The sequence below is a fragment of the Saccopteryx bilineata genome, chromosome 6 (genome assembly GCF_036850765.1).
Source record: "Saccopteryx bilineata isolate mSacBil1 chromosome 6, mSacBil1_pri_phased_curated, whole genome shotgun sequence".
NCBI classification, from domain to species: Eukaryota; Metazoa; Chordata; class Mammalia; order Chiroptera; family Emballonuridae; genus Saccopteryx; species Saccopteryx bilineata.
The window spans coordinates 197,354,847-197,378,005 of NC_089495.1; the positions used below are offsets into that span (position 1 = coordinate 197,354,847).

General features: G+C 56.3%; 1 protein-coding gene across 13 annotated transcripts in view; it reads left to right on the top strand.

Annotated features, from left to right (window-relative positions):
• PTPRT (protein tyrosine phosphatase receptor type T) overlaps nt 1-23,159 on the top strand; it is a 956,692-nt gene that overhangs the window by 917,762 nt on the left and 15,771 nt on the right. For 7 of the 13 annotated variants that reach the window (XM_066235857.1, XM_066235858.1, XM_066235859.1 and 4 more), the window contains 9 exons: nt 3,624-3,660; nt 4,954-5,051; nt 7,140-7,199; nt 8,050-8,166; nt 12,356-12,510; nt 15,158-15,293; nt 17,326-17,475; nt 19,479-19,652; nt 22,647-22,778. In XM_066235857.1, coding sequence (XP_066091954.1) covers nt 3,624-3,660; nt 4,954-5,051; nt 7,140-7,199; nt 8,050-8,166; nt 12,356-12,510; nt 15,158-15,293; nt 17,326-17,475; nt 19,479-19,652; nt 22,647-22,778 — 1,059 coding nt within the window. The remainder of the gene's footprint in view (nt 1-3,623; nt 3,661-4,953; nt 5,052-7,139; nt 7,200-8,049; nt 8,167-12,355; nt 12,511-15,157; nt 15,294-17,325; nt 17,476-19,478; nt 19,653-22,646; nt 22,779-23,159) is intronic. The other 6 variants (XM_066235861.1, XM_066235864.1, XM_066235865.1 and 3 more) reach the window with 1 other exon arrangement.

Genomic DNA, 23,159 nt, shown 5'->3' on the forward strand with positions numbered 1-23,159 from the left:
GTGTATGAGTGTGTGTGTATGAGTGTGTGTGTGTATGAGTGTGTGTGTATGAGTGTGTGTATGAGTGTGTGTGTGTATGAGTGTGTGTGTATGAGTGTGTGTGTGTATGAGTGTGTGTGTGTGTATGAGTGTGTGTGTATGAGTGTGTGTGTGTATGAGTGTGTGTGTGTATGAGTGTGTGTCTGTGTGTATGAGTGTGTGTGAGTGTGTGTGTATGAGTGTGTGTGTGTGTATGAGTGTGTGTCTGTGTGTATGAGTGTGTGTGTGTATGAGTGTGTGTGTGTATGAGTGTGTGTGAGTGTGTGTGTATGAGTGTGTGTGTGTGTATGAGTGTGTGTGTGTGTATGAGTGTGTGTGTATGAGTGTGTGTCTGTGTGTATGAGTGTGTGTGAGTGTGTGTGTATGAGTGTGTGTGTATGAGTGTGTGTGTGTGTATGAGTGTGTGTGTGTGTATGAGTGTGTGTGTGTATGAGTGTGTGTGTGTGTATGAGTGTGTGTGTGTGTATGAGTGTGTGTGAGTGTGTGTGTGTCAGTTTATCCTCCAAGGCAGGCACGCACCCCCTCTTCCAGATAGAGAAGCTGAGATGGCAAAGCTTGTCCCGGGCAGTGCAACTGGTCTGCGGCAGAAGCAGGCAAGGCACCAGACCCGAACGACTCCCAGCCCAGATTGACTTGGTTCCTTGCATTTCCCCTTGACCTTGTCTGCAGCTGAGTGGACGTGGTAGGCTTGGGGGTATGGCCCCTGTGGAGTCGGCTGGCCCGAGTTGCGATACCTGGCATTTGTCATCTGAGGGGTAACTTCCAGCAAAAATCCTTTTTCTGGATAGACACTCAATCCAAAATTGAGCGAGTATCTGACTGCAGTCAGAGCCAAAGCACACTTTGGTATTTTATAGGCGGCAAGTGAGATCGCCGTCAATGCAGGGTGAAATCCGGCAGCACTGGTACTAACAGCCCCTCCCGGTCCTACCAGGTCCTGTCGTTAGAGTGCGTTCTCTAAGCCTTCAGGGAAGGCAGCCAGGGTTCGAGGTCTGAGAGCTTTGCTCAAGGCCACACTGCTGGAGTTCAGTTCTCTGCCCAGCCAGGACACACCACAACCTTCCCCCGTCTCTGTAAGGAGTAGAGTGAGCAGACCGGCCAGATGGCCTCTGCTGGCTGCTGTCCTAGTGTGTGAACCTGGGCTCGGTGCTGAGTCTTAGGGGTTCAAGTCAAGGGTTCACAAGACCAAAGTCATGAGTTCAGGCCTCGTAGCGTCTGTGGAACCTGGGCAGTTCTGCTTACTAGCCTTATGATCTTGGGTACATTATTTGCTTGTTCTGAGATCAGTAAAACAGGGTAATAATGCCACCCCACAAGAATGTGATCATTGATGTAAAGTGTCTCTGTCAGGGTTGCATTGGGAAACAGGCTCCCGCAGAGGGTTGACCCAGGGGAGGGTGCTAAGGGTGGAGCAGGACTGAGGGGAAGCAGCAGGGTGAGGTGCAGTGTCCCCGCAGGGCCAGCACAGCAGGGTGCTCCTGGCCCAGAGAGGGGAGAGAGTAGCCGTAGGGAGAGGTCCCCTCAGAGCAGCTGCCGCATTCGGCAGAGAGTCAGGGTCAGCCCGGGTGACCTGGTAGAGAGACCCCGGAAGAACAGGCACCCCAGGCTCCCCATGGCTCTGAGCTCCTCTCTCGTTCCCCGTTGCCTGAACCCAGCTCGAGCCGGAAGGCATGCAAGCCGGTGGTGTGGTCCCTACAGGTCAGCTTTTCCCGGCACAGAGCAGAGCCGGGAAGGGAAGAAAGGGGACAGAGAGGACACCCAGCACAAGCGCCTCCCAGAGTGACCGATATGGGCCAGGGGGTAGGAGAATCCCATTCCTAGTGAACCTACAATGCACGCCAGCAAAGTTTAAATTCCTGGGGTGTCTATGGGTATTCCTGGCCAGTCAGTACTCCAGACAGCTACGAGTCCTCACCACTCTGTCCTGGCCCCCCAGCCCCGGAGGAATCCCTCCCAGCTCTGTGAAGAGCTCGCTGCCCATGCTAGAACCCAGGATGGGACCTTGATGATCCATTACAATGACTCCCGTTTGGATAATGAGCTGCACGGGCAAGCCCGGTGGTCGCCTCCAGAGGCCGCGGTTCCGCTGCCATCCGGACCGTCCTGCAGCGGGTCTGTCTGTGCGCCCGAGAATGTATCGGCCACTTGAATCTGTTATAAATTACCAGTCTGGAAATAAATATCGTATCTGGGTCCCCAGTAAATAACAGATGCGTGAGTGCAGAGTGAGATAAATGCGCTTTGGATGCAAACCTCTTTCCCATGGCTCAGGGACGGATGCAGGCAGGCCCGCGGCTGCTGCGTGGCAGGCGTGCCGGGAGCTGGGAAGGTGGGACTTGCACTTAACTCCGAGTCCGTTTAAGGTTAGGAGGTTCCCCTGCCCACTCCGGGCAGGTCCCTGGAGGAGCCCCGATGGAGCAGCTCATTTCCTCGTGTCCACACCGCTGGGGAGTCTCGCTCATGATGACGGTGCTTCCTCTGTGGGGACTTCCTGGAGGCCAGACAGGGTCCGTTTGCTCAGCTGCAGCACGGGAGCAGGCCCGCGGCCTGAGCCCACTGGGCATTTGTCAAGGCGGATGGCCCGGGCAGACTTCTCTGGGCTGGGCACGGCCACGAGCAAGCCGTCGACCCAGCCCTGCCCGTTGGAGCGCTCATTCCACCGGGGAGACAGAAAAGCATGTGCATAAACAAAGAACATTATGCCATTTGTTGATGAGGGCTCTGAAAAAGGAAAAAAAAGAAAAAGTCAATGAGAGAAAGGAGAAAGGGGTCAACTGCGTGGTCAGGGACGTGTTCTCTGGGGAGGTGACTGACAACAACAGAAGCCTGGATGGAGGGAGAGAGCAAGCCCACGGTGACCTGGGGACAGACGTAGCCGGCACAGGGAACGGCCATTGCGAGGCCTCTAGATAGAAACCTGGTCAGTAATTGAGGAAGGGCAGGCAGCCGGTGAGCCCCGGGGAGAGGGGCAGGAAGGCTGAGAAGATTGCTGAAGGGATGGAACAGGAGGAACAGTGATGGCGAGATGCCCACGCTCGGCCTCCGGGGCCAGCTCAGCCTCAGAGAACACTTCCCCGGCCTCCACGCTGAGTCAGCTCCCCGGGGGAGCTCCGCGGAGCCCCACATCTCCCCTCTTCCCAGTCTGTTCAGGCCCGTAAGCTGCTCAGAAGTGGCACCCCCCCCCTCTGGTTCACTTTCGTATTTCCAGCGCCTCGTGCATAGTAGGAATGGATGACTTAACGTGCAGCGGTCCTTTTGTGCTAGGAGCCGCTCTAAGTTTTAACCTCTTATCTGGATGCTTGCGCACAGGTGATGCCCACCCAATCCTTGCTCCCTGTCTGCTGGCTTCAGGGCCAGCCTGCATGGGTACCTCCCAGCTATAGCCACAGCTAACATTTAGTGATACACTAAGCACTTTATATGCACAACCTTACTTAATCTCCACCACGTCTCTGGGAAATGTCTAACGCTCTTCCCATTTTGCCTACGAGGAAGCCACGTCTTAGGAAGGGTAATTATTGATGGGGTGCCATCTGCAAACTTTGAACAGGAGGCCCTTCACTGAGCTTTTTATTGTTTTCCAGGGGTACCATCGACCTCGGCACTACATTGCAACGCAAGGTAAGCACCCCCCCCCTTTCCCTCTGGAGGGCCCCGCCCTCCGCTGGGGGAGGGGAATGAGCTGCTGCTGGCAAAGAAGTGGCATGGGAGTAGGGGTCCAGCGGTCCTGAGATTGTTCCTGCGTGCGTGTGGGAAGGAAGGAGGTGATGAGTTCGGCTGCAGAGCAGAGAGACCCGAGTGAGAGGGGCGAGAGGTGTGGCCAGGGAACAGGCAGGCAGGACAGACCACCAGCGTCAGCCTCAGGCACGTGCCCCCATGGGGAAGTGGAGCTGCTGGCACCTTGTCCCCTCCCCTCACCACGGTGTGCGTCCAGGAGGCAAACAGCCAGCAGCCCTAGGAGGAAGCTGGGCAGCGTGTTAGCAGGAGGCTGAAAATGATCCTACCTCTCCAACCCTCCTGAGAGGAAACCCTGTGGGTATTTATAACGTGGACCGTGACTTATCTAGTCACAGTTTTATCTATAAGACGAAGAAAGTGAAAAATACTAGGTGCCTGTCCATTGATAGATTGGTTACCATGTCATATTTTCCTATTGTGGAAAATTATGCAGCTATGAAAAATATCATGCTTGGTAAGAATTTCGAAGGGCATGGGAAAATCCATATAGTACATATGTAAATATACCATGCATATGCATACACATATACATATAGGCATATGCAGAGAAAAATGGCATTCAAATTTTTATATCAAATATACATATGACTCTTACAATTTTTATAATGATGAAGGCCCAGGACATTGAAAGAGGATTTTCCAGGGAAATCGCCCTGGGTTTGCAGACCCAGTCCCCCATGCTCTGCCCGGTTTCTGGTCTCTCTGTCGGCGCCCCCGCCCAATGCTCAACGTGGGGCACCTCTTCCTGGTGCCTCAGCGTCTGGCTCCCCGCGCTCTCCACCCTCTCTACCCACTTCCTTCCTGTCTCATCGAGATTCTGGAGCCCAGCACTTACAAAAGCTCCCCGAAGCTATATGACTAGCCCATAACATAGCCCAGACAAGGTGACAGGGTCCGAGCAGGAGGGTGAGCGAGGGGAGAGGAGAGAAGCTGGCGGCGTCCAGCGGGTGCCGCAGACCTCGGCGGGTCGGAACGTGGCTTTCCTCATCCATTCCCTGACCTCACACGCCTTGGGCCCCGGTCTCAGCTCCCCGGGCGTCCCAGCGGGGAGCCGCTGGCCGGCCTTGCTGTCACCCACCCGTGGGAGCCCAGACTGAGAGGCCAGAAGGGGTGGCCTCCGGGCTGCTTCCAGACACTGGCAGCCTCTGACCCTGGTGTCACCTTCTCTGCTGGCAGGTCCCATGCAGGAGACCGTGAAGGACTTTTGGAGGATGATCTGGCAGGAGAACTCGGCCAGCATTGTCATGGTCACCAACCTCGTGGAAGTGGGCAGGGTAAGCCCCTCCTGCGGTTGCCTAGAGGGTGCCGGGGTGGCACACCCGGGCATGACTCCGTCCGTGCCTCGTGCCAGGAGCCTCCCGTTCACTGGTTCAGCCTCGCAGCCTCCCACAGGGGAGGAAGCCTCACCACCCTTCCACGCTCAGGGACTCTCCTTTCCCTTCAAACCCCCCCCATGCCTTTCGGGGACTCTCCTTTCCCTTCAGACCCCCCCCCCATGCCCTTCTCCACCCTCACGCTCCGTTGATGACATCATCTCATATAGTTGGCGATGTAAACCACCAGACGTGAGCTCTCATCTCATCTACTTGTGTCTACAGCCATCTCGTCCTCCCCCTCTGTACCAGTTGAACTATGCTGGGCAAAGGCCATCCCAGTGCCTTGAGTCGTGGACTCCACTCGAGAGTTCTCCCCAGTCCTCCCTCACCTGAGAAAGAATTCCTCTTTCTGATCGCTAGACGTCCGCATGCAAACATCCCGAGCTCCTTCGCCCTTACACATATAGAACAGGCGGACAAAAATGAGTCTCTCGTCCCCGCTTTTCTGCCAGACCCCAGAGAGGCACACGCAGGCTCTGTTCCTGCCCTCGGTTCCCTTCAGGTGCCTCTTCCCACCACAGGGACGTCGTCACTATCACCCACGTCCTCTGTGGGGACAAGTCCGCCATGTCTCTCTCCTCATTGTCCTCAGCCTCTCGGCAGCATTTGACCCTGTGCCCTGACCTCTGAAAGCTCCACCTTCCCCGGGGTCCAGGCCGCGGTCTCCGCTCTGCTCTGCCCTGCCCCCGCCCCTCCCTTGGGGCCCTCAACCACCCCGAGGGCTTAGAAACGGGACTGCTAGGCCCAGTGTCTGGTTGCCTACGTGGTAAACTGAGGCCTGTGGGAGGACGGGCCACCGGGTTCACAGGCAGGGTGCACGCTCACTAGAATTAAGAGGGCCTTTCTACTTATGAGCCTGAAACTAGAGCGGGCAGGTAAGTTTCCATTTTGGCAAGAACCGGAAAAGACATTAAAATAGAGTCCTGGCCGCCGAGATAATGGGAAAGGGCTGTTTGGAAGTGAGGCCCAGTCCAGTACAGCGCGGTGGACATCTCACGTCCTATTGGGTGTTCAGAGCCAGGAGAGACTTGATCCTTGAGCCCACCCTTGTCTGGTCCACTCCCCCACTTTGCAGATGAGGAAACCGACTCAAAGGGGTGGAGTCACTACCCTGAAGCCTCCCAGACAGAAGCCGGGTAGGGTCTCCCACTCTTGGCTCTCCTTCTAATGCTCCTGGTGCCGCCGTGGCCAATTCCAGCCTGTTCTGTAACATACCATCCATCGGAGGCAGGTTCCCTGGATGGAGAGATCATGAATCTAATTTGGATTTGGGAAGGGATCAGGAGAGCAGTCTCCTGACAGAGCTCCTGCTGGGAGCCAGGCCCCGGGCCAGATCCTACCATATGTTCGCCTCATTTCATCTCACAATCGCGCCAGACACCCTGGCTTTGCACCCTGCCTCCACCCCTTCCTGACTGCTGACCTCAGGCCATTTGCTTAGCCTCCCCGCACTTCCGCTTCCTGGCCTGTAAAACGGGGATGATCATCATCTCTATCTGGTTATAGTGATATGTGATGAAAATAATACATGTAAAGTATTTGTGGAAGACAGTGTTAGACCTAGTGAGTATATAGCTGTCATCCTCAAGAGAAGCGGAGGCTCAGAGAGGGTTCGGCAGGTTCTGGAAGCTGCGCAGCCGCTGTGCTAGAATCGTGCGATGCATCCATCTGCCCCCAAAGCCTGCTGCGTGCTACCAGCGTTTCCCTAAGTGGGTTCCACGGGATGCTCGTCTGCAGGATGCTTAGTGAGAAGAGGGTTCCATGGTTAAATACGTTTGGGAAATGCTGTCTACTCTTTGCCCCCTTTTGGAGAATCAAAACAACAACAACAAAAACATTAGCAGTAGCACATTAAACCAGCCAAGTAGTCCTGTAGCAAAGCAGCCTGTTTGACTTTGTTTAATCCAGCATTTCCCAAACTCATTTGACCACAAAACCTTTTTTCCTTTGTTTTTTTTGTTTTCTCGTTTACCTAACACCGATTAGCACCCAGCGGAACACACTGTGGGAAATGCCACTCTAGGCCGTGCGGCGTCCCCCGGAATGGTAATAATGCTTTTGTTCTTTTAAGGGGAAAACCATGATCTCGTTTTTTTCCTCCTGTGGAGTGTGACTCAGAGTCAGGTGTGGGGATGGCTTGTCCGTAGAGTCCGCACGCCCTGCCCAGGGCAGAGAGCCGTGGTAGGGCGTCCCCTGGAGCCCAGCAGGGTCCACCTGCCCCCCACCCACCGCCCCCGCTCACAGCCTGCTCCTCAGCCCCTGACCGCCAGCTCTCAGAAGGGATGTCCCTCTCTGGACCACTTCCGCTTTCTCCTCCTCACTGTTCCCCACCTTGTATTCTCATCTCTGCTCGGCTGATACCCCACTCAGCCCAAAGTAGAAAACTGGCCAGGGGACCTTGGACAAGCTGTTTCAACCTCCAAACGAGTAGTATTTTCATCTGCAATACGGGGGTGCCACCACCTGCCTGTCTCGCCGAGATCTATTTGATAATGGATTTGAAAAGTATAAGGGCTCTGCCAGCGAAGGTAATGACCACTGTGCCCAATGGCGCCAGGTTCTCTGGGCGTGGGCCTGGCCCTGTGCGCTTGGCTGAGCCCTGGCCAGCTGAGAACCCACTGTGCCCGACGGCGCCAGGTCCTCTGGGCGTGGGCCTGGCCCTGTGCGCTTGGCTGAGCCCTGGCCAGCTGAGAACCCACTGTGCCCGACGGCGCCAGGTCCTCTGGGCGTGGGCCTGGCCCTGTGTGCTTGGCTGAGCCCTGGCCAGCTGAGAACCCCTTGGACTGAAATGCCACCAAAGTCGCCCTCGGGTTTGTTCGAACGGGAGAGCCAGAGGAGGTAGCTGGTCCCACTCAGCCACCTGCTCATAGGTCCTCGTCTCTGTCCTTCCTCACAGGTGAAGTGTGTGCGATACTGGCCGGATGACACGGAGGTCTACGGGGACATTAAAGTCACCCTGATTGAAACGGAGCCCCTGGCAGAATACGTCATACGCACCTTCACAGTCCAGAAGGTAAGTGTCCCAGTGGTTGTGGGCGGCCCATTTACTAGGTGAGCTGGCTGGTCTCTGCATTCAGGACACACAGTGAGTGAGGTCCGCTGTGCGCCCATCCTGTGCTTGGCCCCAGGGACAGACCAGCCGTTACGTTAGACGTGGCTCCTGCTCCCAATGGTCCCACCTCCAGAGAAAGGGATGAACAGAATTCACAAATAAGTGGAATAACAACATGCGGTGATAAAAAGCCACAGAAGAAACAGGCCATGAGTGAAGACTGGAGGATGAACTGGTCAGAGAGGGCTTCCTGGGGGAGGAGGCATTTAGGCAAAAAATGAGGAAAAAATTTTTCGGCATGTTCTAGGCCTGTGGTTCTCAACTCAGTGATTTTTATCCCATGGGGAAACTGGCCATTTTTAGTTGTCAAAACAGAGGGAGGAGGGGTGCTCCTGACACCTAGCGGGTGGAGGTGACAGATGCTGATCAGCATCCTGCAGTGCACAGCACAGTCCAGCCCCAAGCAACAAAGAACTATCCCACCACACAGGTCAACAGTGTCGGGTCTGGGCACTGACAGGAGGCCAAGGTGGCAGGAGCTTGAGAGCAAGAGTGAGCTTGCAAATTATCGTTCTTATGTCTATAATTGCATTATTATCGAGCCATTGTTAGGATGGCATTACTCTTGTATGGTCATGATAGCTAACATTTGTTGTGCACTTACTAAACCCAGGCACTTAGTTCTAACCGCTTTGCATAAATTAACCCGTTTAATCCTCTTAACAACCCCTTGAGGGAGGTCCAATTATTACTCCCAAAAAGTAGGCACAGAGCGTCTCAGTCAGTTGTCCAAAGTTGTTCATCTGAAAGGGGGCTGGGCCAGAATTCACACGTGAGCCCCTGACTCGAAGCTCGTTGTCACGTCCATTCTACCCCGGTTACCATCTTCTAAAAGCCACGGTATTAAGGGACCAAACGGCCACAGGCCTGAGGATGCGGAGGCACTGGGGACGTCGGTGCTTTGAGACCTGTGCTGTCAGGGTTTGACCAAGTCCTCCCTCGTCGGGACCAGAGCCGGCCCTTGCACAGTGCCCACCCTGTGTCCCCCGTTGTGGTGCCGGACACCCTGGCTGCTCCCTGCAGCGCCCCCCCACTGGAAGGAGGGCAGCAGGTACATGGAGGTGGTGTTAGGTCGGGTTCCCTAGAAGCAGAGCCTGAGGCCAGGATTTGGAGGCACACAGTTTATCAAGGGACCGCTCTGGAGAGGAACGTGCAAGGGGAGAGAGGAGGGGAAGTCTAGCCTCGGCCTGATCCACAGGGGCCTCCAGAGTGGGTGCCTAGCCTTGCTCCGGCACTGAGGGGGTCACCTGCAGGGGGAGCTGGCCCCTTGTAGCTGAGGGCACTTCCCCAGCAAGGGGGCACCTGTGAATCGGGAGCAGCCAGCACTCCTGCAGCTGAGACCCAGAGCCCAGCCCAGCGAAGGGGATCTGGGTGGGGCACCCCTCATCTACCACACGTACGTTCGGTGATGGGGGACCTGGCGGCCACCGTGGCCCCAGGTCCTCGGCGGGGGAGGCCTTCAAGAATTGCAGCCAGCTGGGCAGGCTGAGTCCTTTGTTCGATTGTCTTTGGTTTTTCTTTCAAACCATCACAAGGGAAGGTGTGACCCCCTAGGAAGACTCCCCAGGCCTCAGAGGATTGACTCCACTTAGCCAGGCTCTGCATGGTGGGCGCTTGGCAGATACTGCCTGAGTTACTTGCTCAAAACCGGCTCCTGAGCCGGGGACCCAGAAATAAACAGGAAGCTGTGCCTGCCCTTGAAGAGAACACAGTCCCATCGGGGAACGAGGGCCCTTGACCGGCAGCCACAGCACAGGCGGGGAGGGCTCGCACAAGGGCCTCCCGGGCTGAGGTGACTCCGAGGGTGGAGGGAAAAGCTGCGTGTATCCCTGAAGCTGCTCTCTCTCCCCACTTCAGCCCGTCTGCAGTGGCCTCTGCTCGCTCCCCGCCTCTAGTCTTGCCGTCTTGGTTTGAGTTAGCAGAGCCTGGGGATGTGTGGAGTGGGAGGGGGAAGTCGGAGGGGCAAGGGAAGGAGGCAGGCAGGACAAAGCCAGGCTGCTGGTCTCAGCCTGGTCCCACCCGGAACTCGGGGGCTCGGACTGCACGACAGAGTTGATCCCTTGAGGCCACAGGCCTTTGGTACCCATTAGAGCAGGGGTCCCCAAACTTTTTACACAGGGGGCCAGTTCACTGTCCCTCAGACCATTGGAGGGCTGCCACATACAGTGCTCCTCTCACTGACCACCAGTGAAAGAGGTGCCCCTTTCTGGAAGTGCAGCGGGAGCTGTATAAATGGTTTCAGGGGGCTGCATGCGGCCCGCGGGCCGTAGTTTGGGGATGCCTGCATTAGAGGAACCTGTCATCCTGGTTTGCCCAGGTTCCCCCTGAATTTATCAATGAAAGTGCCACTTCCTGGACAACCCCTCAGTCCTGAGCAGACTTAACAAAGTGAACCGGTCACTCTGAGCCTCAGCCACTGACTGTCAGCTGCCGGCCCCAGCCCGGTGGCTCCATCTGGGGCTGAGAGCAGCTCTCTGAGGGAGGGGGTGATTCTGAGCTGTCTGAAGCCAAGACTCAGAGTAGCTGTGGGGGAAGGTGCCCCTGGCCCAGGACAGGGGACCTGGGTGGGCATGCACTGCCCCCCGACACACACTCCCCTCTGCACGGTAGCTGGCATCCTTCTCCTAAAATGCAAGTCAGATGCGCCGCCCTTCTGTGCAACCATCTGGGCAGCCTCCCTGCAGCTCCCAGCGCCTCTGGGAGAAGGGCCAGAGGCCTGGAACTGGGACTCCGGGCCCTCCCGAGTCTGACGCCCGCGCAGCCTCCCACCCCTGGTCCAGCTGTCCACCCTGGCCTGCCTTCCACTCCCTCTGGAGTCGCCCTGGGCTGCTCCTGGTGCTGGGCTCCTGTCACACCAAGCCCTGTCCCTGTGCTTTGCCGGCCCTGCCTCTCTGCCTAGGAGTCCCTCCATCCCTTCAACCAGGTAACACTCGGCCACTGGTGTGTCGTGATGCTTGGGAGTTCAGACAGGGGGAGCCAACAGCCAGGGTTCAGAGTATAACTTCACAACATGCTCGTTCTGTGACCTTGGGCCTGTTACTTTACCGTGCTCAGCCTCAACGTCTCCATCCACAAAAAGGAGGTGACAGTGTGGAGACTGGTATGATGATTCCGTGAATTAATACATTCAAGTGTTTAGAGAGTGGCCAGCACATAGTCTGTGATTAATAAATGTTAGCCATTATTTTTAATATTGATGTTTTGAGATATAGGTCAGGTATCACCACCTCCAGGAAGCCTTCTCTGGTTTCTCTTCTCCCCAGAAGGGGTTATCTGATACTCCTTTATGTACTTTAATAGAATTATCCACTTAAGAGTCTACCTCCCCAATTAGGCCATGAGCTGAAAGAATGGACAATCGAGCATGCTTCCTATTCAGAGCTGTCTGGGCCTGCAGGAGACTGCTAAGTGACAAATGTAGGCAGGGGCGCTGCACAAGCAAAGGCTCAGAGGTGTGACCTGACCCCAGCATAGTCACAGAACTGCCCCATGGACTGGAGGGTGTCTGCGTGGGGGTGGGTGAGGGGGAGGGACACCGCTCGGAGCACTAGGCCCCACCACCCCCATCGGTCAAGAAGTTCTACCTTTATTTGTCTCATAGCTTGCGATTCTAAAAAAAGAATCTGATAAAGAAGTCTGGAGATACTTTTAAAGCTGCAGAAACTATCACAGATAGGGCTGGAAAACTGAAGGACCCCAGACCATCACTGACAGGCCTGGTCATCCACTGAAAATGACTTGAACTTGGTGTTTAAGGTCAACATCTCTCTGAGTCTGTGCCGCTGAGTACAGCTTCCATGGAACACCTGTCAAAAGAAGGTCCCTTGGGCAAACTCGGGATGTTACGAGGCCCCCTTGGGGATTCAGGTGTGTGTGAGCACACTGACTAAAGGCTCTGACGAGTCCTGCAGTGATGCCGTCACTCTCTGCTTCCCGAGCTCCCAGGTGCGAGGGGTCACAGAACTCTCTGCGCAGAAGCACCTGCTAACCCTTCAAGAGCCGTGTCCTCCCCCTGGTGGGGAGGCCGGCTCCCGAGCGCAGGGGCCGTGTGGGGGTGGCAGCTGAAAGAACAGGCCCGCTCTCCCCTCAGAAAGGCTACCATGAGATCCGGGAGCTGCGCCTCTTCCACTTCACCAGCTGGCCCGACCACGGGGTCCCCTGCTACGCCACCGGCCTCCTGGGCTTCGTCCGCCAGGTCAAGTTCCTCAACCCCCCTGAGGCTGGGCCCATCGTGGTCCACTGCAGGTAAGTGCAGGCCCCCCACGCCCTCAGAAAGGAGCTCCCTCTGTGGCTCTGCTCGCTGGGGGGGGGGGGGGCATTCGTCTTGTCCGGGGGCCCCTGAGGCCAGGCCCATCGTGGTCCACTGCAGGTAAGTGCAGGACCCCCACGCCCTCAGAAAGGGGCCTCTGCGGCTCTGCTCGCTCGGGGAGGGGCATACGTCTTGTCCGGGGGCCCCTGAGGCCGGGCCCATTGTGGTCCACTGCAGGTGAGTGCAGGGCCCCCCACGCCCTCAGAAAGGAGCTCCCTCTGTGGCTCTGCTCGCTCGGGGAGGGGCATTCATCTTGTCCGGGGGCCTTGCTTCTCTGCTTCAAAGTCTCTCGTGTGCGGCCCTGGCTGGTTAGCTCAGTCAGTTAAGAGTGTCATCCTGAAACTACAAGGTTGCAGGTTCGATTCCCAGTCAGGGCACACATGGGAAGCAACCAGTGAACACACAACTGAGTGGAACAGATGGATGCTTGCCTTCCCCCTCCCTTCTCTCTCCTTTAAAAAAAAAAAAAAAAGTCTCCCGTGTGTCCACTGTGCCCAGCACTTTCTGACGAGACCCACGGCCTGAGGTCTAACGAGAACCAGAGGAGTGGCAGGAGCTGTCATTGTGACCTGAAATAGTAAAGCCTCTGGGGACAAGTGCTCGGCCCTGACAGCATCCGATACATGTGCCCTCTACCCACACGTGATTTCATTTATTTCTCACCCGTCCTTGAGAGGTGGGCGCCAGTATCATTCCCATTTTACGGACAAGAACACTGAGGTGCAGAGCTCGGGTCACTCAGGTGCACAGTGGCAGAGCTGGATGTCAAAGGCGCTGTCCCCCAGACGCTCGCCCTTAACTCCTGCACGTGGCAGTGGGGTGCCTCGGGGATGTGGCTTCTCTTCACTTCTGTTCTCTTAATAATCAGTTGCCGGCCTGCAGGGTCCGTAATAGAGAGTAGATGGACAGACAGCATCTGGTGTCACCTTATCGGGGAGAAGAGATATTCTCAGCTCTGACCTGGAAGGTGACATTGGGAATGACAGGCCCGTCTGAATCCTCCTAAATGGAGATGAAGTGCCCTGTCAAGGACACGAGGAATGGGAGGAGGGTGGACGTTCAGACCGGAAGGCCGGCTAGCCTGTGCCGCTCTCCCCTCTCCTCCCCCCTTCTTCCCACTGACTTTCCCATGGCGACCTTGGCTCCGCCCACCTTTCAGACCCTGCATGCAGGTCAGCTCATCCCTGCCCTGGCAGAGCCGCCGCCCCACTGCCCCATTCTCCCTCCTCACAATCCAGAGGTGAGAATTAGAAGCCCCATTTCACAGCAGGGGCAACTGAGGATGAGGAGGTCATACGTGTCATGCCCCCTCGGGCCGGGAAACGTGTCTCACTCATCTTCCTGTCCCCCCTCCCAGTCCCAGCATCTGATGCCTAATAGGTGCTCAGTAAATATTTGTTGAATATACGTAGCAACCGTTTATTGAGAAATTGCTATGTAGCCAGGCACAGGGCAAAGCAATTTACACGCATTATGCTTTTTTCAACATAATTTCCTGCAATTTACATGTATTGTGCTATCAGTGCTATGTGGTGGGTCTGTTTATTATCATCAGCCTTGTTTTAGGGATGAGGGTGTCAGAACCCAGAGCGGGTGAGAGTCATTTACCCAAGGTCACGTAGCCAGTAAATGGCGCAATGACGATTTGATCCCAGGGTTCTGACCCCAAATAGTGTGAGCTTCACTGCTCTGTGATGCCTAAATACACACAGGTCGGCCCTCACAAGAACCCCGCAGGGCGATGTGTGGAAGGAAACTGAGGCCCAGGGACACCAGGCAGTCTGTTCACTGGTGACAGACCCAAGATTTAAAATCGAGCCAAACTGTTGTTTTTTCCCTAAAACAGGTCAAGGATGAGACTTTGTAGAAGGCATGGATGGGGTGCCCTGAGACCCCAGACAGCTGGGTTCCTTTGTGGGTGGGGTCTGGATTGGTAGGGGAACAGTGCTCTAGGGCAAATGCAAGTCAGACTTCATTCAAACCAAGAAGCGTTGCTGTACATGAAGACTGTTGCCCACGGGGTGCTTTGCAGAGCACTGAGGTTGGGCCCGGGGTTGGCTTTCCAGATCATCGTCAGGGACGGTCCCCACCCGCCTGTCCTCCTCGGATTCCTGGGCAGCCAGTATCGCTTGCCTCGTGGTTTCTTCCTTCTCCCTCTTTGCATTCCTTTCCTTTGCACGATGTGAGTCAAAGACCCTCGTCTCCGTGAGGGGAACAAGACGAAAGGCGGTCTGGCCTTCCCTTCCAAAACTACATGCATTTAAGGCAGCGGATCGCACAGCCTCTGGCTGGCCACCATGACTACAGCCCCAAAGGCAAATAGCTCGCTCCGTTTTACAAGAGAGGACTGAGGCTCTAAGTTTAGTCATTTGCCCAGGATCTCCTGGTAACGTTGAGATTCAGACTGTTCTGTCTGACCTCTGCCCAGTACCACCTCTCTACAGGGACCCCGGGAACAGGGCTGAATGTGAGGGGCCTCCCCAGGGCTGGTCCTGCCCCAAGATCCCTAACACAGACCACTGTCTTTCCTTCCTTCCTTCCTTCTTCCCTTCCACCCTTCCTTCCTTCCTTCCATCCATCCAGTGCTGGAGCCGGGAGGACCGGCTGCTTTATCGCCATCGACACCATGCTCGACATGGCCGAGAACGAAGGGGTGGTGGACATCTTCAACTGCGTGCGTGAGCTGCGGGCCCAGAGGGTCAACCTGGTGCAGACGGAGGTGAGTCCTGGGGGACTGAGCTGGCTGGCCACCTGCAGCCCTGAGCAAGGAGAAACCTGGTACAATAGAGACACCCTTGGGCTGTGGCAATCTTGAAAAGGACCTAGGTGTGGGAGAAATGGCAGTGAGTGAATACGTGGCTCGCTATGGTGAAACCATCACAGAAGCGAGGATGCCCCCGTCAACCCTGAGGTCCCACAGTTCCAATGAGGAACGGTGGTGAGTTCCCCATCTCTAAGGGCAGCCGAGCAGGGGCTGAATGACAACTTTCAGGTGCTCTTGTATAGAAGAGAGATGGGAAGGGCTGGCATGCACTGGGTGCCTCCCCTGGGCCCCACATGACCTCAGTCACTGCCGGAATGGCCTACTCAGCGAGGCCCTGAGTTCTCGAGCTACGTGCTGGGAATTCCACAGGAGAGAACACAGCCCCTGCCCGGGAGGGAGAAGGGGACCTTCAGGCACCCCTCTGTCCAGTTAGAGAGTCGGAGACCCGGGGGCACTGGGAGGGGCTCACTGTCACTGTTGAACACCTGCTAACGGCCTGGCCTCATGCTGGGTCCTTGGCATTCAGGGGATTGTTTCTAGTCCTCACAACCCTGTGGGGGAGATCCTACTAGTTCCCCCACTTACGGATGGAGAAACTGAGCGACTGTGTCCCAAAGCCTCCATAGCCAGAGTGGTAGGACTTGGGTCCGTGTGACCTCCAGGGCCGTGCTCTTTCCCCTGAACCCCTCTCCTGAGGCGGCCTCTTCCGTCCCGCTCCTCGGAGCCGTGCTCTGTTATTCGGTAACGAGCCCGTGTTCTGGTTCTAGCGAAGGCACTGGGTGTCCAGCGGGTCAGAGCTGGGCACATCAAGAGCTGCTTCCATCATCGTCCGCAAAGGGAAAGTGCCCACGGCTTTGGGCATGGCCATCCCTGCTGGCTCTGCAGGGGTCCCCCACTTATAGGCCTGTACACACAGGGCCCCGCTGCGCACTCTGTGCAGGCTCCCACAGGCCAGTCTTCAGGCTTCTCGGTGACGCTGCTACAGCCAAGAGGCCGCGTCCTCTGTTGCCACGTGCATGCATGCAGAGGGCGGGCTCATGCTAGACGCACTGTGTGTGGCCCTTTCTGTCTGGTGGGGGAGACAGACATTCAAATCCGTCATTGTTATGCAGCTGGATAAGCATTTTCTATAAAGACATGAGCCTGGAAGATACAGCACCAACTTCCTCCTGGTGAGTTTAGAGAAGACTTTCCAGAGGAACTGAGGCATTGAAGGCATAGAAGGGGTGGGGGTGTCCCGGAGAAGAGAACAGCGAGGTGCCAAGAGCTGAGATGGCGGATGGGGTGTCACCTGTTTTAGGAGCAGCCCGAGACAAGCAGTTGAGAGCAAGTGGGCCTTTTGGGGGAGGGCCCAAGACACACTGGCTGGTGAGAGAGAAGTCAAGCTTTCCAACGCTGAGAAAGTACCTCACAAACTGGGTGGCACTGTGGACACTGGGGACCCAGTCCTGGGGAGCTCTGAGATGGTGTGGAACGTGCTCTTCCAAGTGTCCCCCAAAGAGAGAGGAGACTTAGATGTTTGTCCCCCGACTCTACCTAGCATTGCTTGAGGGCTCCCTCCTGGGGCGTGTCCTCCTGACCCTGTGGGCTCACCCTACACATAGCCCAGGTGTGCCCCTGGGGCGGGGAAAAAGCCCTCGGAGGCGTGAATCCCAGGTATCTGCCATAAGCAGCGTTCAGCAGGTCAGAGTGACAGGTAGGGGACATGGGCAGGACACCATGAGCAGCTCTGCAGCACGTCCACAAGTTTCTGATTTTTACCAGTGACTGTGCTGCTCACTCTTACGCAAGGGACAGAACTCACCATAGCTCAGACAGTCACCGAAAAACACGGGAACTTGGTTCTTCAGGTCATAAGATAGAAAGCAGTGGTTCTGCAATATTAATCATGCCCATCTGTCACAGCCACGGGATTAAACGTGGACACCAATGTCCCAGGCCGCTCCGCTCAGCCGGTACCCTGTCCCCTCTGCCCTTGGCGTTGCAGGAACAGTACGTGTTCGTGCACGATGCCATCCTGGAGGCGTGCCTCTGCGGCAACACCGCCATCCCCGTGTGCGAGTTCCGCTCCCTGTACTACAACATCAGCAGGCTGGACCCCCAGACCAACTCCAGCCAGATCAAGGACGAGTTTCAGGTAAGAGCGCCGCCCAGGCTCCGCGGCACGGAGCACGCGTGTGGGCTTGCCCTCGTGAGCACCGACAGGTCTCCGTGCTTCCAGCGCCGCGAGCTGCAGACACTGCAGAGAGTTCCAGTACATAAAATGCACGGACACGAGCCACCAGGGACCCGTCACTCAGTGATGCTGACACTCGTTTCAACTAGGATTATGTTGTTGATGAACGGAGGGCGTGCTTAGTTCCGGGCCAGGCGGTGGGTGGAGACAAGCGCACACGCACGGCATTGCCTGCTCCTCTGTCCCTGGCGGGACTCGGGTTGATGCAGTACTTCTGGACAGTTGGTGTGTCCTCCTCTCTGCTCACAGTGCGGTCTGGACACCTGCAGCAAGGGCTTCCCCTGGGAGCTTTAGGAATCTCAGGCCCCTACCCGCACCTGCTCAGTGGGAAGGTAACAAGATGGCTGGGTGATGTCTGCGCATTAAGCTCCGAGAAGCACCACCCTGGAGTCCAGTTCAGGCGCAGCCATTCGGGTCTCTGCCGCCCGTGTGGTCAGAGGCTGGCAACTTTGTCTGGAGGCCTGGATGCGAATCACTGAGCAAGGCAAAGCCAGAGCACAGCCCACTGTCCCGGGGTCAGTGCCTAGGTCATAGCGGGCAGCAGGAGCTGAGAACAGGCAGGCGGAAGCTCCAGGGCTTGAGGGGCAAATACTGGGCCCATGGCTCACGGGCAGAGGCCCTGGTCAGTGCGCCTGCAGACAGGTAGACTTGATTGATTCGGGGCAGAGACCGATGTAGAAATGAGGGGAAGGTGGATCACTTGGACCCTGGTGGTTGCACATAGCATCTACAGGGGGTCCTCGGGTTACAGCACAGTTCCATCCCTATGATAGTCACTTACCTATCCCAACGCTGTTGTAAAATCATAATCTAGAACATAAACACACACTTAAGCCACAGAAAAAGGAAAAAGGACATAAATATACTGTACTGTACACTGTACTATAGTAAGAGAAAAAAATGACAAAAGATGAGTGTAAAAAAAAATTATCTTTATTCCAGTGGTTGACTTGCACACTGGAAGGGGCATTGCAAGGTGGGAGAGAGGGACCTATTGGGAGGAGGAAGCTGGAGAGGCAGGAGAACCTGCAGAATGTTCTGGAGACACTGGGTCAGGTGAGTCAGGGTCCTAGGGAACATGCAAGAGACGCTGGGGATGATCCTACCTGTACTACAGGTGTTTCATCTCGAGAAGCAGCTGACGTGGAGGGTACAGGATCTATTGTCTGGAACTAGATCGCCCACAGAGTCTGTAAGTGTGACGCTAATGGCGTAAGCCAAAACACTCACTTCTCAATTTGTTTTTACGGGAGTGAGCATCATAAACTCAAAATGTCATAACTCGAGGGCCCCCTGTAGGGTATTGGCCCAGGCAGCTCAGCGCTGGCCCAAGATTTCCAAGAGTTAATCTGCAGAGCACAGGCCCTAAAATTTCCCAGACACCCCTGGGTGTGTCCCCTTAGGGCTTCGCACCCATGCTGAGCAGCTCACCCGAGCATCTTGCCATTCTCAGCTTCCTCTCTGAGAGGCATGCTGGTTTCCCTCATTCAAGGACACTAAGTGATGTTTAGCGCTCCTTAGGGATTCCCTACCTCTGCCCCTACCTGGTGGCCTCCTGGCTGGCCTGCCCTCTAATGCCACACTGGCTGAGATGAGCAGCTTACCAGATGGTTGGCAGGTGCTGGGGGCCTGGGCCTGGGCCTGCGTGGGCACGTGCTGCCCCTGCAGCCTTGGCAGGGTGTTGTCACAGAGCCCCTGGAGGAGGCTGTCAGCTCACAGGGCCTGGAGAGGCCAGCAGACGACAGAACACCGCCACCGAAGAGGAACAGACCTGACCTGGGGAGGGCACCGGAGGACCAAGCTGGGGGTGTAGAGATGTGGGGTAGGTTAGGCTGAGTCTGAACATCACTGTCTCTCTGTGCCGGGCAAGCACCTGAGCTTTCTCTCCATCCGCGCACCCGCAGACCCTCAACATCGTGACGCCCCACGTCCGGCCCGAGGACTGCAGCATCGGGCTGCTGCCTCGGAACCACGATAAGAATCGGAGCATGGACGTCCTGCCCCTGGACCGCTGCCTGCCCTTCCTCATCTCGGTGGATGGAGAATCCAGCAACTACATCAACGCGGCGCTGATGGACGTAAGTGGAGCCCTGCCGGGCGTTCTCTCCTGGCTATTGATCTGGCTGGCCCCAGGGACCTTTGCGCCCCTTGAACGCTCTTGTCCAAACTTATATATAAGCTGTGTTCTTCTTCTCCCATAAAGAGTCTGGAAAGACTGACCAAAAGCTGCAAGTGGCTCCCACAGCACCCCGGCCTCCTCAGTCCCCTCCTGCTGCCAACAGAGCTGGTGCTCAGCCTCGAGTCCCGTTCAGGAGACATTCTACGCGCCAGGCCTTGGTCTGTCCCTGGCGACCCAGATGGTGCAGACCCAGGTTCTGCCCTCCGGGAGCTCCCAGGAAGGTTCCCAGAGAACTCCTGTGCGGAGGCCAGAACAGGAATGGCACCTGGTGGGAGGCAGCCAGGGAGCATGGAGGGGGCGTGACCACGCGGGAGGGACACTGTGTCCTGCTTTCACAGCCTCGGGTGCCCAGGAAGGCTGCTCCACCCCGACCTGGTTTGGGATTAGGGGGTTATGGCCCCCTCCCCACCTTGTCTGAGGCCACGCCCATCCAGCCCATGTGAGCCTCCCAGAACAGGCAGGAACGTGCAGAACTCTCTCCCGGGGTCAAGACCAACTACTCTGACCCCTCAGCCTCCCGAGTCTTTCTCAGGGTCCTCGGTGTTGGAGGCAGGGAGGTCGATGCCTGTCTCAGCTCTGTAGGGACCTGCCCTGGCTTCCGCCCAGCAAGTGCCCAAGTCCTCCATGGAAACCCTGGATCCAGAAGCAGGGAGTCTGGTCAGATCAAATAGCTGGACGTGGAGGGAAGACCTTTGGCTTTAGCTTAGAGGGTTCCAAGGTCAAGGTGCATAGATAGGCACGTGTGCATGTGTGTGCGTGTGGTAAAAGATGGCGCCAGGGGTGCACTCACACTTCCAGAGTCCTCCTTGCTTTGTCTTCCACTTGTCACAACTCCCTCTCCCTACCTTCCTCCGCAAAGCAAGGCTCAAACATGCTCCCGGCCCCCACGTTAGTAGGTTAGATGCTGCCCGGAGTCACATGCCTTCCTCCAAGCTCTGATGCCAACAGTGTTCTCTTCGTCCACAGGGCATCTCTCCTGTGAGCCAACACTGGGGCCTTTCTTACAATATAAGTAATGCCTTTTTTCTTACAAAAAAAAAGAAAGAAAAGTCCTTATCTGTATTCCAGTTCAGTCTGTGCATTATCTGGTAACCATAGCAGCTTGGCTCCCAGCAGAAAAATATGAAGTCCTCTGGGTTAATTTTTAATGTTTCCCTGGTAAAGGATGATGTTATCCATGAAATGGATTGCTGGCTGATTCCTGAAACCCGGCAGGAGCACGGATCTCGAACATATTTTCAGATAAGGCTTTGTCAGGCGCACTGGCCTAATAGAGCATTTATCACGGAAACGGGGAGAAAACTAGCATTCGCTGAGGGCTGGGCGCCATGTCGGGCCCTGGACTTGCACTGCCTTGTTCCGCATCTGCCTGTTATTATCCCCATTTTCCAGATAACTACGGAGCACCAGGGTATTTCCATGGCTATCTCCAGGTCGACTGGCTGAGAAACAATGGCGTCAAGGGTCTGAACCCCAAGTCTTTTGATTCTGAAAGCCTGGATTCGTTTCCCTAGCTAGAAATAGCCCAGGGACCTACTGTCAGCAGCTAGGGTTTGGCTCTGGGGGGAAAACTATTTTGTCCTCCCCGATGTTCTGCCGACCATTGCACAAGCCAGGAAAAGACCCTTAGAAGACAGGACCCCCCAAGGACATACGTGGCATCCGTAATTACAGGGCATTTGGAGGGGAGGCCACGAGTGCAGAGAGCTCCCAGAATGGACAGGTATTCTGGGTAATCTCTCCGGCGGGTCTTTTCCAGGGTCGATGCGTGGTCTGGACAGGGGATCCTCTTCCCGTGGTCCTGCTGACGTGTGGCTCCACTGAGAACAGCTGGGCCTCCCCCAGGCACCCTCTCCCAATGCACGCACGGCTCGCGCTCAGCTCTCACAAACCCCAAGTGAAGCGGAGAGGCTCCCCAGTCTTTCCAAACCCCTCCTCCTCGGGGACCATGATAAACAGGGCCCCGTCGAAGCTTCAGATAGCATAGTCCAGACTCACCTCGGCCAGATTCTCTGAGCCTCAGTTTCCCCATCTGAATATGGGACTGGACTTGTTTGCTTGCTAGACGGGCACTGGGCACCTAGTGTGTCAGCCACAATGCCTGCGCCCCGGAGGAAGAGACAGCCAGGGCAGGGGTGTGTCTGGTGGGCTCGCAGCTTGGTTCGGGCTGGCTGGTCTTTTCGCAGGCAAATCTCACTCCATCTGTGGGACGTCATCCTTTTGATTCCGTTTTCCAGATGAAGAACCTGAGATTTGGAGAGATCTAATAATTTGCCAGCACTTAGCACACACAAACAAAAATGTCACTTTGCAAATGAATGGATGAATGAAGGCATGCCTCACTGGGTGACTTGGAATGTACAAGTGGCAGAGCTGGAGCTAAAGCCAGGGCTGCCTGACGCTGAAGCCAGCCTTGGGGCAGGAGTGAGCCTCCCGCACTGTCAGCCCCTGCAGGAGGCTTTCGCCCCAGGCTGAGCCGACCCCTCATGCAGCATTGTGGGCAAAGGGACACAAGCTCTCCCTTATCCCCAGAGGAACCTGGGCCAGCCCAGCAGCAAATCTGCATCGCCAATCTTCCATTTCATATTGTAATCTTCCATTTCATATTGTAATGATGATGATTTGCTGAGCTCCAAGACGCAAATAATTTGTTTGGATGATCCCATCCGAGTGACACTTTCCTAATGAAATGTCTCTGTTTGGAGGAGGATGAGTTCATTATGAAACGGGCCCCCCTTGCCGCCAGGGCCCCCGGAGATAACACAACGTCCAGGTGCTTTGTGTAATCTGTTTGGCAGGCTGGGGGGCTTCCAGCAGCTGTGGGGGCCTCCTGAGCATCAGAACGTCGCTGACGGACATGTGTCTTACACAGCCCGTGTCATTCCTTTGTCAGAGCCACAAGCAGCCCGCTGCCTTCGTGGTCACGCAGCACCCTCTCCCCAACACCGCGGCAGACTTCTGGAGGCTGGTGTTCGATTATAACTGCTCCTCGGTGGTGATGCTGAATGAGCTGGACACGGCCCAGGTAGGGAGGCGCGGCCGCCGCCTGAGGGCTTGGGTGTGTTAGGGCAGCCGTGCCTGGGAATCGGCAGGGGAGCCCCGAGACCTGGCAGAGAGCTACCTCTGTCCAGCCGAGCTGTCCCCTGGTGGGCGCTGAGGCTGAGCCCAGCAAGCCCATTCTGCTTCCGGCAAAGGCAGGTGTCTCCAGGCAGGCCCCGCCACCTCAATGGCTGCCCCTTGCTTGGGGCTCTGTCTGCACCCCACCTCCCGGCTGCAGACTCTGTGTCCCCTTCCCCAGGCACAGGTCAGGGCCTTGTTCCACATCACATGGAGCTCACCGAGCTCTGAGCGTCTTGACCCCCATGGAATACCCCGATGCCCGGCCGACCCACCCATGCTGCTCCCT